Source organism: Schistocerca serialis, chromosome 6 (assembly GCF_023864345.2).
Source record: "Schistocerca serialis cubense isolate TAMUIC-IGC-003099 chromosome 6, iqSchSeri2.2, whole genome shotgun sequence".
Classification (NCBI taxonomy): Eukaryota; Metazoa; Arthropoda; class Insecta; order Orthoptera; family Acrididae; genus Schistocerca; species Schistocerca serialis.
The window spans coordinates 257,797,587-257,811,639 of record NC_064643.1 but is presented as its reverse complement, the minus strand read 5'-3'; the positions used below and the strand labels follow the sequence as shown (position 1 = coordinate 257,811,639).

Here is a 14,053-nt window from a genome sequence, read left to right as displayed (position 1 = left end):
TCACGAGACAGAGAAAATCCATGACCCCGCCGGGAATCGAACCCGCGAACCCGGGCGCGGGAAGCGAGAACGCTACCGCACGACCACGAGCTGAGGACCGTACGATTACCGGTCGGGTTGGAGAGTGTGTCCGCTTCAGGACTGGGTGTTGTGTTCTTGTCCTTACCTTCGTACCGGCATTTATACTGAGATGGCGTAAGTGGCACGACTCGCAAACCAATTAATTAGAAGAAAAGAACGGCGTTAATCCTTCGTTTGTCACACGTGATCTTTTTTGTCACTCCAGTGTTAGGTTACTGTACTCTAACAGTCATCATCATAGTATAGAACATCAAGCGAGTGCAGTATGCGGCTAACCGCTTATCTGTGCGAAAATAATAAACGAGTCTCGAGCTGGCCATAAACGGTAGTTCAATCAACATCTAAGGCCAATTAAGGTATGTAACTTTAAATCCAGTGTGGGCCACACAGGTAAACAGGGCTACGCTACAAACTGCCAGGAGAGTGATTTGCTGTCCCCCACACCCCTCCATACCGCATACTATGACGCCATAAACATAGGATCGCACAGTAGTCGGTCGGTGCCGACTGAGCACCTAGCACACACGGAAAAATACGTGGATACATGAGATAATGCTTCGCATGAATAAGCGAAACAGGTATGGTAGGCACTTATAAAACATTCAGTTGTAAAAAACCGATTTTTCCTGTTTACGTGATGAGGCATAATTGAAGTACCAACTGAGGAAAAATGCTGCAAGTATCTAACCTAATACATAAAAATGAGTTGTTCTTTGTGCTTCTTCTATGCGTTCCTATGCCATTTAACCTATTACAATGAAACTTTGGCACACGCCCAGGAAAGTTTATGTGGGGATACGAATCCCGCCAGCTCATAGGTATGGGAGTGAAAGGGGTACCACAGAGGAACTTAACTAAGGAATGTCTGAAGGAATGTCAATAAAATTTTGTATGTATTGACTCTTATTTGCACCAAATTATTGTGGGATAATATAGCCTAACAACTCGTGGGCATGGGGATGAGAAGACGTGACTTGCAAAAATATTCGATAATGACCAACATTATGATCAAATCCATAGTTTCATGGGCCCCCAGACTTCTCGGAGACAGTCACGATCACGTTTCAGCTCTACAGCTTGAGGACGGGGGGAGGAGGGGGGTCGGAGGGGTGCGTGGGAGGGGGTCTGCAAGCAAGTAACATGTCAAAATCTCTCCTGAAGGAATTTCTTCCAAAACTGACGCACCTATCACTTGTAATCAGTAAAAAAAATGCTGTGACAGTAAGACACCCCCTAGTATCATTATGGCAGAGGCATCAGGGTGAGAAGGGGTAATATAACAGCGTAAATTAGAAACGCCAGGAGCAATTTCAATCAAATTTGGCATATACATGACTCTCTTTGCGTAAAAGTAGTGTGGGAGTATGACGCCTCCATTAGCGAGGGATGGAGGGGACGTTGTGAACGGGTAACATGTTTAAACTTCAGAAAACGTTCAGTCGGTATTATATTTCTTTGCTGTAAGTGATTTGGAGTACTTTATAAGTATGAAGCGCAATCTGTCTCATTTAAGCTGTTCAGTGCATCAATCAAATTGTGGAAATGGGGACTGCAGCGAGACAATTATTTTGCCGACGTATTTCGGGCCAAAGATTATGGCACACGGCCCAATACCGCCGACGCACCGAAAGTCTTTTCTGAAAACGCATGGTGTAAAATAGCGGAGAATCAGACAGTTGCCAACGTCGGTCCTGTTTCTCCAGCAGACAATCAAATGGTTCAAATGGCTCTAAGCACTATGTGACTTAACATCTGAGGTCATCAGTCCCCTAGACTTGGAACTACTTAACGTAACTAACCTAAGGACATCACACACATCCATGCCCGAGGCAGGATTCGAACCTGCGACCGTAGCGGTCGCGCGGTTCCAGACTGTAGCGCCTAGAACCGCTCGGCTACTCCCGCCGGCCCAAAAGAACAGACACCATTGATGGCCTGCAGCTGTCTATAACGAAATTAGAATTATATTAATATCTTCAGCTGCTAACGGGTGGTGATATATATCAATGGGGACAGATGAAACTGTGTGCCCCGACCGGGACACGAACCCGAGATCTCCTACTTCCATGGCAGACGCTCTATCCAGCTGAGCCACCAAGGGCACAGATGACAGCGAGACTGCAGGGACTATCTCGCGCACGCCTCCCGCGAGACCCACATTCTCACCTTGTATGTCCACACACTACATTCGTAGTGTCCCACCCCAGCACACTCATTACTCGTGGAAGACATTGTTTCCAAGTCCCGTAAGAGTTCGGGGAATGTGCGTGCATCCGCACAAAAGGAGGAGGCCATGGCTGGTGTTGCCAGAACTATACATTTATATGGATATGGTGTCCCGGTCTGGGCACACATTTTCACCTGTCCCCGTTGGTATACGAGTATATCAACGCCCGTTAGCAGCTGAAGGTATTAATATAATTCTAATTTCGGAAATCTATAGAGCTGATGTACATGTACAGTTGATTATAATATCTGAAAAACTGCATGGTTTATTCAAGAGAAGGAACTTCAGAAACTAAACATGTCAATAATACGTTGTTCCACCTCTGGTCCTTATGCAAGCAGTTATTCGGCTTGCCATGGATTGATCGACTTGGAGGCCCCCGCCCATAATGCTCGAAACTTTCTTAATTAGGGAGAGATCTAGAGACTCTACTTGCTAAGTTAGGTGCTTGGTAAACACGAAGACAAGCAGTAGAAACTCTTGCCGTGTGTGGGCGGACATTATCATGCTGGAATGTAAGCCCAGCATTGCAAAACAAGGCGTAGAATATCGTCGACGTACCACTGTACTGTAAGAGTGCCGCGCATGACAACCGAAGGGGTCCTGCCATGAAAAGAAACGGCACCCCAGACCATCAGTCCATTGAGCGAGGTGGCGCAGTGGTTAGCACACTGGACTCGCATTCGGGAGGACAACGGTTCAATCCCGCGTCCAGCCATCCTGATTTAGGTTTTCCGTGATTTCCCTAAATCGCTCCAGGCAAATGCCGGGATGGTTCCTTTGAAAGGGCACTGCCGACTTCCTTCCCCATCATTTCCTAATCCTATGAGACCGATGACCTCGCTGTTTGGTCTCCTCCCTCAAAAAGGAGCCAACCAAGACCATCAGTCCCAGTTTTCTTGCCATAATGTGGGCGACAGTCAGGTTGTTTGGAATTGAATTGTCTTCAGTGATGAGTTCCGCTTCGAATTGAGCCCCGATGACCAATGAAGATGTGTCTGGAGACGCTTGGACTCCCACAGGACACCAACCTGACTGTCGCCCGGCCTGCTGCCCGACGACGTGAACTGATGGTCTGCGGTGCCATTTATTTCCACAGCATGACCCCTTTGGTTGTCATCCGCGACATCCTTACAGCACAGCGGTAGGTCGACGATATTCTACTCCCCATTTTGTTGAAATGCATGGCAAGTCATCTTGGGCTTACATTTCAGTAATATAATGCCCGCCCGCTTACCCAAGAGTTTCTATTGCTTCTCTTCTTGCTTGCCAAACCTTATCTTGGCCGTCAAGGTCTCCGGGTCTTTCCCCAGTTGAGACCGTTTGAGGTATTATGGGTAGAGCCCCCTAACCAGCTCGGGATTTTGAAGATCTAACGGGACAGCTGGATAGAATTTGAGACGATATCCCTCAGGAAGACATCCAACAACACCACCAATGTCAAGCCAAATACCTGTTTGCGGAAGGGCCAGAAGTGGGCCAACGCGTTATTTACTTGTCCAGTTTGTGAAACTCTTTCTCTTGATTATGTTCAAATGTGTGTGAATTCCTAAGGGAGCAAACTGCTGAGGTCATCGGTCCCTAGTCTTACACACTGCTTAAACTAACTTATGCTAAGAACAACACACACACCCATGCCAGAGGGAGGACTCTATCCTCCGGCGGGAAGGGCCGCGCAGTCCGTGACATGGCGTCCTAGACCGCTCGGGCACTCCGCGCGGTTCTCTTGAGTAAATCATCCTGATTTTATGAAATTATATATGTTTTTTATGTACATCTATCTATCTATCTATCTACCTATCTATCTATCTTTCTTTTTCTCTCTCGGTGTATTATCTGAGTCACAACGGTCTTTCTGTCAGTCGTTTCGTTTGCTTTATTCGGGAACTATTTCCTGATAATTAGAGGACTTCTTCCATAGTGCTTCGAAGTTCTATTTCGACTCGTCTTTGTTCCTTGTCTTTCTTTTCTCGGAAGAAATACGTTTAAGTCTTCACATAACATACTTGTAGTTCCCAACAGTAATGATTAGGGTTGCGTCTTCACTGACGAGCCCACAATTCGATCTCGAAATACGTGCAACAAAACCGCCGAATTACTGATGCGACGAGTTTCCACAAGCGATGAACATCAGGGTGCACTGATTATTTTGCAAAGCGCAACACCCGGTGGGCGGCGATCTCAATGTGGCAGTAATAAGGACGGCGGCACAGGCCGGATCGCCGGGATTGGATTGTTAAGGGTCGTTACTGATTTCATCTGTGCTAATGATGCAATTGTCATTCGAAAGAGCGCTCGTGAAATCTATTGTACGCAAATCGGTTCGCGTGGCGCAAGTGCCCCTATCACATTTTGCCCGGGGACACCATAACGCTTTATGAATGGAGGCGGGCAATTTCGCGCTAAAATTAACACGCCTCTTCACGCCTGAATGCTGTCCGTTATTATATGCGCCCGTGTGAATATAGATAGTCTCTTTCATTGGTCAATAGTGGCAATAGCATCACAATCGGTCGGCGAAAATTTTTTCCCTACATCTATAGATTCGTGCGATATTTCATTGGTCACTGCCTACATTATTCGTTAATCTATGATTCTGCAACCAAATTAGTGAATGAAATTTACATTCGTGTTTAAATATGCATACATCCCTAGGTAACTGTTCAAACTGTAAATAACAGAGATCGCTAAAAGCACTGCTGGCGATGGAAAACAGTGGACAGATTATTCGACAACATTTGCGTATGTGGTTGTTAATCCTCAAGATAAAGGTGCCGCAGTGGAGATGAATATTGTGTCGTTTGAGGTCCCTCACATTTTTACGGCCAGCAGAGCCCCATGTGCTCAGACTAAGGGGAATAAGCAATGGATGGAATAGCTTGCTTGGCCCAATGCAGCGTACTTCAGCAAAACGTCCACTCATTAGGAATCAAATATGGAGGGTAGGACTCAGTTTGTGGATGAACATTGTCGTCCTCGGAGGAAACCCAGGTCCACATCCCTGTAGAATTTTATCCTTACAGACTACACATCTGTTATAATGCCTTTGATGATTCATACAGTGATATATATGCGCCTAGGATAATGTTGGCCCCAGACGAGAATAATGGCGCTGATGATGATGATGATGATGATGATGATGATTGGCTTGTGGGGCGCTCTACTGCGTGGTCATCAGCGCCCGTAAGAAGTCCCAATTTTTATTCAGTAATTTGTTACGCAGTCCAACAACAACAGGCTCGACGGCCTGTCGAGCTCTTTTTTTTTTTTTGTCATCAGTATACTGACTGATCTGATGCGGCCCGCCACGTATTCCTTTCCTGTGCTAACCTCTTCATCTCAGAGTAGCACTTGCAACCTACGTCCTCAATTATTTGCTTGCCGTATTCCAATGTCTGTCTTCCTCTACAGTTTTTGCCCTATACCGCTCCCTCTAGTATCATGGAAGTCATTCCCTCATGTCCTAGCAGATGTCCTATTATCCTGTCCCTTCTCCTTATCAGTGTTTTCCACATATTTCTTTCCTCTCCGATTCTGCGTAGAACCTCCTCATTCCTTACCTTATCAGTCCACCTAATTTTCAACATTCGTCTATAGCACCACATCTCAAATGCTTCGATTCTCTTCTGTTCCGGTTTTCCCACAGTCCATGTTTCACTACCATACAATGCTGTACTCCAGACGTACATCCTCAGAAATTTCTTACTCAAATTAAGGCCGGTATTTGATATTAGTAGACTTCTCTTGGCCAGAAATGCCTTTTTTGCCATAGCGAGTCTGCTTTTGATGTCCTCCTTGCTCCGTCCGTCATTGGTTATTTTACTGCCTAGGTAGCAGAATTCCTTAACTTCATTGACTTCGTGACCATCAATCCTGATGTTAAGTTTCTCGCTGTTCTCATTTCTACTACTTCTCATTACCTTCGTCTTTCTCCGATTTACTCTCAAACCGTACTGTGTACTCATTAGACTGTTCATTCCGTTCAGCAGATCATTTAATTCTTCACTTTCACTCAGGATAGCAATGTCATCAGTGAATCGTATCATTGATATCCTTTCACCTTGTATTTTAATTCCACACCTGAACCTTTCTTTTATTTCCATCATTGCTTCCTCGATGTACAGATTGAAGAGTAGGGGCGAGAGGCTACAGCCTTGTCTTACACCCTTCTTAATACGAGCACTCCGTTCTTGATCGTCCACTCTTATTATTCCCTTTTGGTTGTTGTACATATTGTATACGACCCGTCTCTCCCTATAGCTTACCCCTACTTTTTTCAGAATCTCGAACAGCTTGCACCATTTTATATTGTCGAACGCTTTTTCCAGGTCGACAAATCCTATGAAAGTGTCTTGATTTTTCATTAGCCTTGCTTTCATTACTAGCCGTAACGTCAGAATTGTCTCTCTCGTCCCTTTACTTTTCCTAAAGCCAAACTGATCGTCACCTAGCGCATTTTCAATTTTCTTTTCCATTCTTCTGTATATTATTCTTGTAAGCACCTTCGATGCATGTGCTGTTAAGCTGATTGTGCGATAATGCTCGCACTTGTCAGCTCTTGCCGCCTTCGGGATTGTGTGGATGATGCTTTTCCGAAAGTCAGATGGTATATCGCCAGACTCATATATTCTACACACCAACGTGAATAGTCGTTTTGTTGCCACTTCCCCCAATGATTTTAGAAATTCTGATGGAATGTTATCTATCCCTTCTGCCTTATTTGACCGTAAGTCCTCCAAAGCTCTTTTAAATTCCGATTCTAATACTCGATCCCCTATCTCTTCTAAATCGACTCCTGTTTCTTCTTCTATCACATCAGTCAAATCTTCACCCTCATAGAGGCTTTCAATGTATTCTTTCCACCTATCTGCTCTCTCCTCTGCATTTAACAGTGGAATTCCCGTTGCACTCTTTATGTTACCACCGTTGCTTTTAATGTCACCAAAGGTTGTTTTGACTTTCCTGTATGCTGAGTCTGTCCTTCCGACAATCATATCTTTTTCGATGTCTTCACATTTTTCCTGCAGCCATTTCGTCTTAGCTTCCCTCCACTTCCTATTTATTTCATTCCTCAGTGATTTGTATTTCTGTATTCCTGATTTTCCCGGAACATGTTTGTACTTCCTCCTTTCATCAATCAACTGAAGCATTTCTTCTGTTACCCATGGTTTCTTCGCAGCTATCTTCTTTGTACCTATGTTTTCCTTCCCAACTTCTGTGATGGCCCTTTTTAGAGATGTCCATTACTCTTCAACAGTACTGCCTACTGCGCTATTCCTTATTGCTGTATCTATAGTGTTAGAGAACTTCAAACGTATCTCGTCATTCCTTAGTACTTCCGTATCCCACTTCTTTGCGTATTGATTCTTCCTGACTAACGTCTTGAACTTCAGCCTACTCTTCATCACTACTTTATTGTGATCTGAGTCTATATCTGCTCCTGGGTACGCCTTACAATCCAGTATCTGATTTCGGAATCTCTGTCTGGCCATGATGTAATCTAATTGAGATCTTCCCGTATCTCCCGGCCTTTTCCAAGTATACCTCCTCCTCTTGTGATTCTTGAACAGGGTATTCGCTATTACTAGCTGAAACTTGTTACAGAACTCAATTAGTCTTTCTCCTCTTTCATTTCTTGTCCCAAGCCCATATTCTCCTGTAACCTTTTCTTCTACTTCGCCTACAACTGCATTCCAGTCGCCCATGCGTATTGGATTTTCGTCGCCCTTTACATACTGCATTATCCTCATACACTTTCTCCATCTGTTCATCTTCAGCTTGCGACGTCGGCATGTATACCTGAACCATCGTTGTCGGTGTTGGTCTGCTGTCGATACTGATTAGAACAACCTGGTCACTGAACTGTTCACAGTAACACACCCTCTGCCCTACCTTCCTATTCGTAACGAATCCTACACCTGTTATACCATTTTCTGCTGCTGTTGATATTACCCGATACTCATCTGACCAGAAATCCTTGTCTTCCTTCCACTTCACTGACTCCTACTATATCTAGATTGAGCCTTTGCATTTCCCTTTTCAGATTTTCTAGTTTCCCTACCACGTTCAAGCTTCTGACATTCCACGCCCCGACTCGAAGAACGTTATCCTTTCGTTGATTATTCAATCTTTTTCTCATGGTAACCTCCCCCTTGGCAGTCCCCTCCCGGAGATCCGAATGGGGGACTATTCCGGAATCTTTTGCCAATGGAGAGATCATCATGACACTTCTTCAATTACAGGCCACATGTCCTGTGGATACACGTTACGTGTCTTTAATGCAGTGGTTTCCAATGCCTTCTGCATCCTCATGTCGTTGATCATTGCTGATTCTTCCGCCTTTAGGGGCAATTTCCCACCCCTAGGACAAGAGAGTGCCCTGAACCTCTATCCGCTCCTCCGCCCTCTTTGACAAGGCCGTTGGCAGAATGAGGCTGACTTCTTATGCCGGAAGTCTTCGGCCGCCAATGCTGATTATGTGTCAAAATTTAGGCAGTGGCGGGGATCGAACCCGGGACCGAAGACGTTTTGATTATATACATACATATACATATACATATACATATATATATATATATATATATATATATATATATATATATATATATATATATATATATGTATATGTATATAATCTCCAGAAGTCGAGGACACTCTCGGAAGGCTATGTAGGTAACGTAGAAGTCGCTGCAAGATATGCAACTACGAAAAGTTCAACATCTTCCGATACATGAGTAGGGACAAAGATTCCGCCGCTATATTTTAGCACGTGGACCCTTTTTCCAGATTTCCGCCGAATGTTTTCTCGTGCCTAAAATACCCTCCACAACCTTAAACGGGAGATTGTACCTTCGTATGGGGCAAAATATTTAAAAAAAATTTTGCTCATAAACATTCCTTGGAGTGTATTTTACTAGGGAAGTATGTTTTCTAAGGGCATTTTACCCATTAAAGGCTTTAAATATTCAATTACTTTAAGGTCAGCACATGTTTCCACGTTCCCCTTTTGCCTTCTGTCAACTTCTGGAACTTCAAAAACCTTATTTGCTGATTTCTGAAAATATTTCGTGCTCACACTTGGCTGCCCTGTTCGCGCGCTACATTCACTTGTTCCTTGTCCTTCCAGAAGCCACATAAATCATTTAACACTGTCTTGTGGTCTAGAATTCCTAAGACAGTATTTGTGGCTAAAGACGCATTGAATTTGGGTGTTTATGATGCAGTTCTTTATGTAATGATGGAAATATGGGGAGAGTTAGGCTGCTTCAAAAGTTAGGCATACAACCTGGGGAAAATATGGTCGTGACATGTTCCGAATTGGTTGCTATCCTTGTGAAGGAAGCAGATTATGAAGTGACTTTGATAGCTAAGAAAGCAAGAATGCACTCAAGGAATGCTAAGAGAGCCAGAGAGGATGATGAAAATGCAGGTGACCCAGGATATCGTGCAGGGACGTTGTCATGATACTAACAAACTATGTTCATCTTTAAAACTAGATACCTGAGATTTTATTTTTTTAATGATTAGATGCCTTTTTTTTTCGGGAACTTACCATCATAGAGCAGTGAAATTTACACAACTTACAGAAACTGCGATGAACATCAACGATGCAGAAGTACAGTTTAGTACTGTAGAAATTATGAATTAATAAAGCTGGAATATGTGTAAAAAATTTTACAACTTGCAAAAAATTCTCTAAAAAATAAATTATGCAAACGAATTATCTACAAAAATAGGTTAATGGAGAGAGACTCTTCCTTCATCAGTCATTAAAATTTTACAACATTATCGTGAACTCTTTACTAGATAAATGTACCTAAGATTAACAAATTTAACATCGTAAGTATGTAATGTACAATCCACCCTTCAATGAGGCCATGTGCCACTTCACTACCCCATCTACATTGGGCTACTTGCGATGTCTCCTCAAGTATTTCAATGTCCGTGAAGTCTTCCAAATGTGCTCGCTGTGCCATTCAGCTTCTCTTGGTTTCTAATTCTGAATTCTAAACGCAAACAGTACCCCACTAGAACACAGAAGACCTCTGCAGACAAACTAAATGGTCTCGTACTGTCACATAATATATGTCACTTGTTTCTGTGTACGCAACTCCAGTTTACTCCAGACGTGTCGCCATCATATAAGGTTTACGGAAATCTCTAGTAAACCTAAAGGATATTTCTCTACGTAAGCAAATAAGACCTACTAAAGCATAAAAAATGACCTGCGTGGTCACTTCAGCTGTTGTTCACCATTTAAATTCTGCTTCTTTGTTAGCTACAGCCGCAACAGAAATTCAGGTTCACGCTAATGCAAAGACCGATGTGACAGAAGTTGTGACTGACATCCTCATGAGCAGACACTATCCCATTCTTATGTGTTAACTACCAAGCGTCTGTGCAATGTCATGGGTCGTCAGCATTTTGATTGTGATCTGGCCATTTCCCCTCCCCCAACTCTCCCCTCCCCCCCCCCCCCCCCCCCCCGCCCCAAGCTATCCGCACAACACCGATACATTTTCAGAGCCGGCCGGTGTTGCCGAGCGATTCTAGGCGCTTGAGTCTGGAACCGCGTGACCGCTACTACGGTCGCAGGTTCGAATCCTGCCTCGGGCATGGATGTATGTGTGATGTCCTTAGGTTGGTTAGGTTTAAGTAGTTCTAAGTTCTAGGGGAGTGATGACCTCAGATGTTAAGTTACAGAGCCACCTTTTCAGACGCAAAGGAATTACAGACACTGGCTGCGACTGGGCATCAAATAATGAGGAAATACCTAGGAATTACAATTACGAACAACTTAAATTGGAAAGAACATATATAAAAAGTTATGGGAACGTAAACCGAAGACTACGTTTTATTGACAGAACACTTAGAAAATGCAACAGATCTACTAAAGAGACTGGCTACACTCCGCTTGTCCCTCCTGTTTTGGAGTAGTGCTGCGCGATCTGGGATCCTTACGAGATAGGATTAACGAAATACAAAGAAAGTTCGAAGAAGAGCAGCACTTTTTGTACTATCGAGAAACAGGGGAGACAGTGTCATTGGCATGGTATAGGATTTGGGGTGGACATCATTCAAACAAAGGCAAAATCTTGTCACGAAATTTTAATCTCAATTATTTTGTCTAGTATGAAATTACAGACCTCTGAAATATCAAGCAGGAACATTTTCCCACCGACTGGTGTATGTGACGGAATATGTAGAGCGCTCACCTGGACGCGCGCCTCGCTGAGGTCGAGTCGCATTGCGAGCTCCTCGCGGGTGAACACGTCCGGATACTGCGTCTTCTCGAAGGCGCGCTCCAGCTGGTGCAGCTGGAACGTGGTGAAGGTGGTCCTGGAGCGGCGCACCTTGCGGGGCTTGGCCTCCTCGGCGTCCGCCTCTGCCGCGTCCAGGTCTCCGGAAGTCGTCGAGCCGCTCTCCGCGCGGCCACAGTCCGTCTCTGCAACATAAAGTGGGAGCGCTCAACGTGACATACAGTAGTAATCCGACTTCATATCCCGATCTCCAGAGGGCAACAGGATGCTTTCATCCCCGAGGCCAGGGAACGGCCTCTGGCCTCCACAACTATACCTCAAAATAGCAAAGACAGGTATAGGGGGTCTAAATACACTACTGGCCATTAAAAATGCTGCACCAAGAAGAAATGCATAGATCCTGAGAAATCAGTACCCAGAACAACCACCTCTGGCCTTAATAACGGCCCTGATATGCCTGGACATTGACTCAAACAGAGCTTGGATGGTGTGTACAGGTACAGCTGCCCACGCACCTTCAACACGATAGCACAGTTCATCAAGAGTAGTGACTGGTGTATTGTGACGAGCCAGTTGCTCGGCCACCATTGACCAGACGTTTTCAATTGGTGAGAGATCTGGAGAACGTGCTGGCCAGGGCAGCAGTCGAACAATTTCTGTACCCAGAAAGGCCTGTACAGGACCTGCAACATGCGGTCGTGCATTATAATGCTGAAATGTAGGGTTTCGCAGGGATCGAATGAAGGGTAGAACCACGGGTCGTAACACATCTGAAGTGTGACGTCCACTGTTCAAAGTGTCGTCAATGCGAACAAGAGGTGACCGTGACGTGTAACCAATGGTACCCCATACCATCACGCCGGGTGATACGCCAGTATGGCGATGACGAATACACGCTTCCAATGTGCGTTCACCGCGATGTCGCCAAACACGGGTGTAACTATCATGATGCTGTAAACAGAACCTGGATTCATCCGAAAAACTGACGTTTTGCCATTCGTGCACCCAGGTTCGTCGTTGAGTACACCATCGCAGGCGCTCCTGTCTGTGATGCAGCGTCAAGGATAACCGCAGCCATGGTCTCCGAGCTCATAGTCCATGCTGCTGCAAACATCGTCGAACTGTTCGTGCAGATGGTTGTTGTCTTGCAAACGTCGCCAACTGTTGACTCAGGGATCGAGACGTGGCTGCACGATCCGTTACAGCCATGCGGATAAGATGCCTGTCACCTCGATTGCTAGTGATACGAGGCCGTTGGGATCCAGCACGGCGTTCCGTATTATCCTCCTGAACCCATCGATTCCATATTCTGCTAACAGTCATTGGATCTCGACCAACACGAGCAGCAGTGTTGCGATACGATAAACCGCAATCGCGATAGGCTACAATCCCATCTTTATCAAAGTCGGAAACGTGATGGTACACATTTCTCCTCCTTACACGAGGCATCACAACAACGTTTCACCAGGCAACGCCGGTCAACTGCGGTTGGAAACTTACCTTATGTCAGCACGTTGTAGGTGTCGCCACCGGCGCCAACCTTGTTTGAATGCTCTGATAAGCTAGTCATTTCCATATCACAGCAACATTCTTCCTGTCGGTTAAATTCTGCGTCTGTAGCACGTCACCTTCGTGGTGTAGCAATTTTAATGACCAGTAGTGTAATAGATTTCGTATAGGAATGTGTGTGCGCTAGTGAAATTACAGAGCTAGCGTGTACAGCAGTATGAATCACAGGGAACTTGAAAGGTATGTAAAGAGAAGTGACATCAGAAATTTATTAATAGTTTACAAGAGGTGCTCGAAAGAGCGGCCACCAGCAGCGATACACGATTCACAGCGGCGGCGCATGGATCGGCGTACATTAGAAAAGACGTCACGCATGTAGGTCACATGTCCAGCAGCAACAGATAAGCGCGGACAACTACATCTTCAGATGAGACAGGACCCTCGTGCACCAGGCTTTTCGTACGACTCCACTAGGAAAAATCCAAGCAGGTTGAATCGGGAGAACGCGGTGGCCAGAGAACTGGACCGCCCCGTCCTATCCACTACTAGTAGTAGACAGGGTCCAGACGATTCCTGACGTTTCGACTGAAGTGGACTAGGACTCCATCGTGCTGGAACCACATTCGTCTGTGGACAGCTGGGGGAACATCGCCCAGAAGTTCGGATAAGGCCTCCTGTAGGAAGATTATGTATGTGTGGCCAGTTAAACGTCTAGGTAGGATGTACCGTTCTACTCAGTTACTGTGCACAATGCCTTCCCACAAATTAATGGAAAACCATTTTTGGTAGACGTGTGTATTGTGCTATGTGGATTACCATGATCCGGCAGGTGAGAACTGCAGATGACCTACGTACCCAACAGCGTACAAGTAGCTTAATCAGTAAATAAAACATCTGCAGGGAATGTTTTATTGGCTGCAATCTGCTGTAGATACCAACGAGCAAAGCTGAGACGTGGAAGATAAACGTCAGGGAT

The 14,053-nt window shown here is 45.1% G+C and overlaps 1 protein-coding gene across 1 annotated transcript in view; it reads right to left on the bottom strand.

The window, feature by feature from the left end:
* The window catches only part of LOC126484814 (retinal homeobox protein Rx2-like), a 229,865-nt gene that overhangs the window by 52,440 nt on the left and 163,372 nt on the right, over nucleotides 1-14,053 (bottom strand). The window contains exons 4-5 of the mRNA XM_050108411.1: nucleotides 12,681-12,712; nucleotides 11,524-11,751 (exon numbers count right to left, since the gene is read on the bottom strand). Of these exons, the coding sequence (XP_049964368.1) occupies nucleotides 11,524-11,751; nucleotides 12,681-12,712 (260 nt within the window). The remainder of the gene's footprint in view (nucleotides 1-11,523; nucleotides 11,752-12,680; nucleotides 12,713-14,053) is intronic.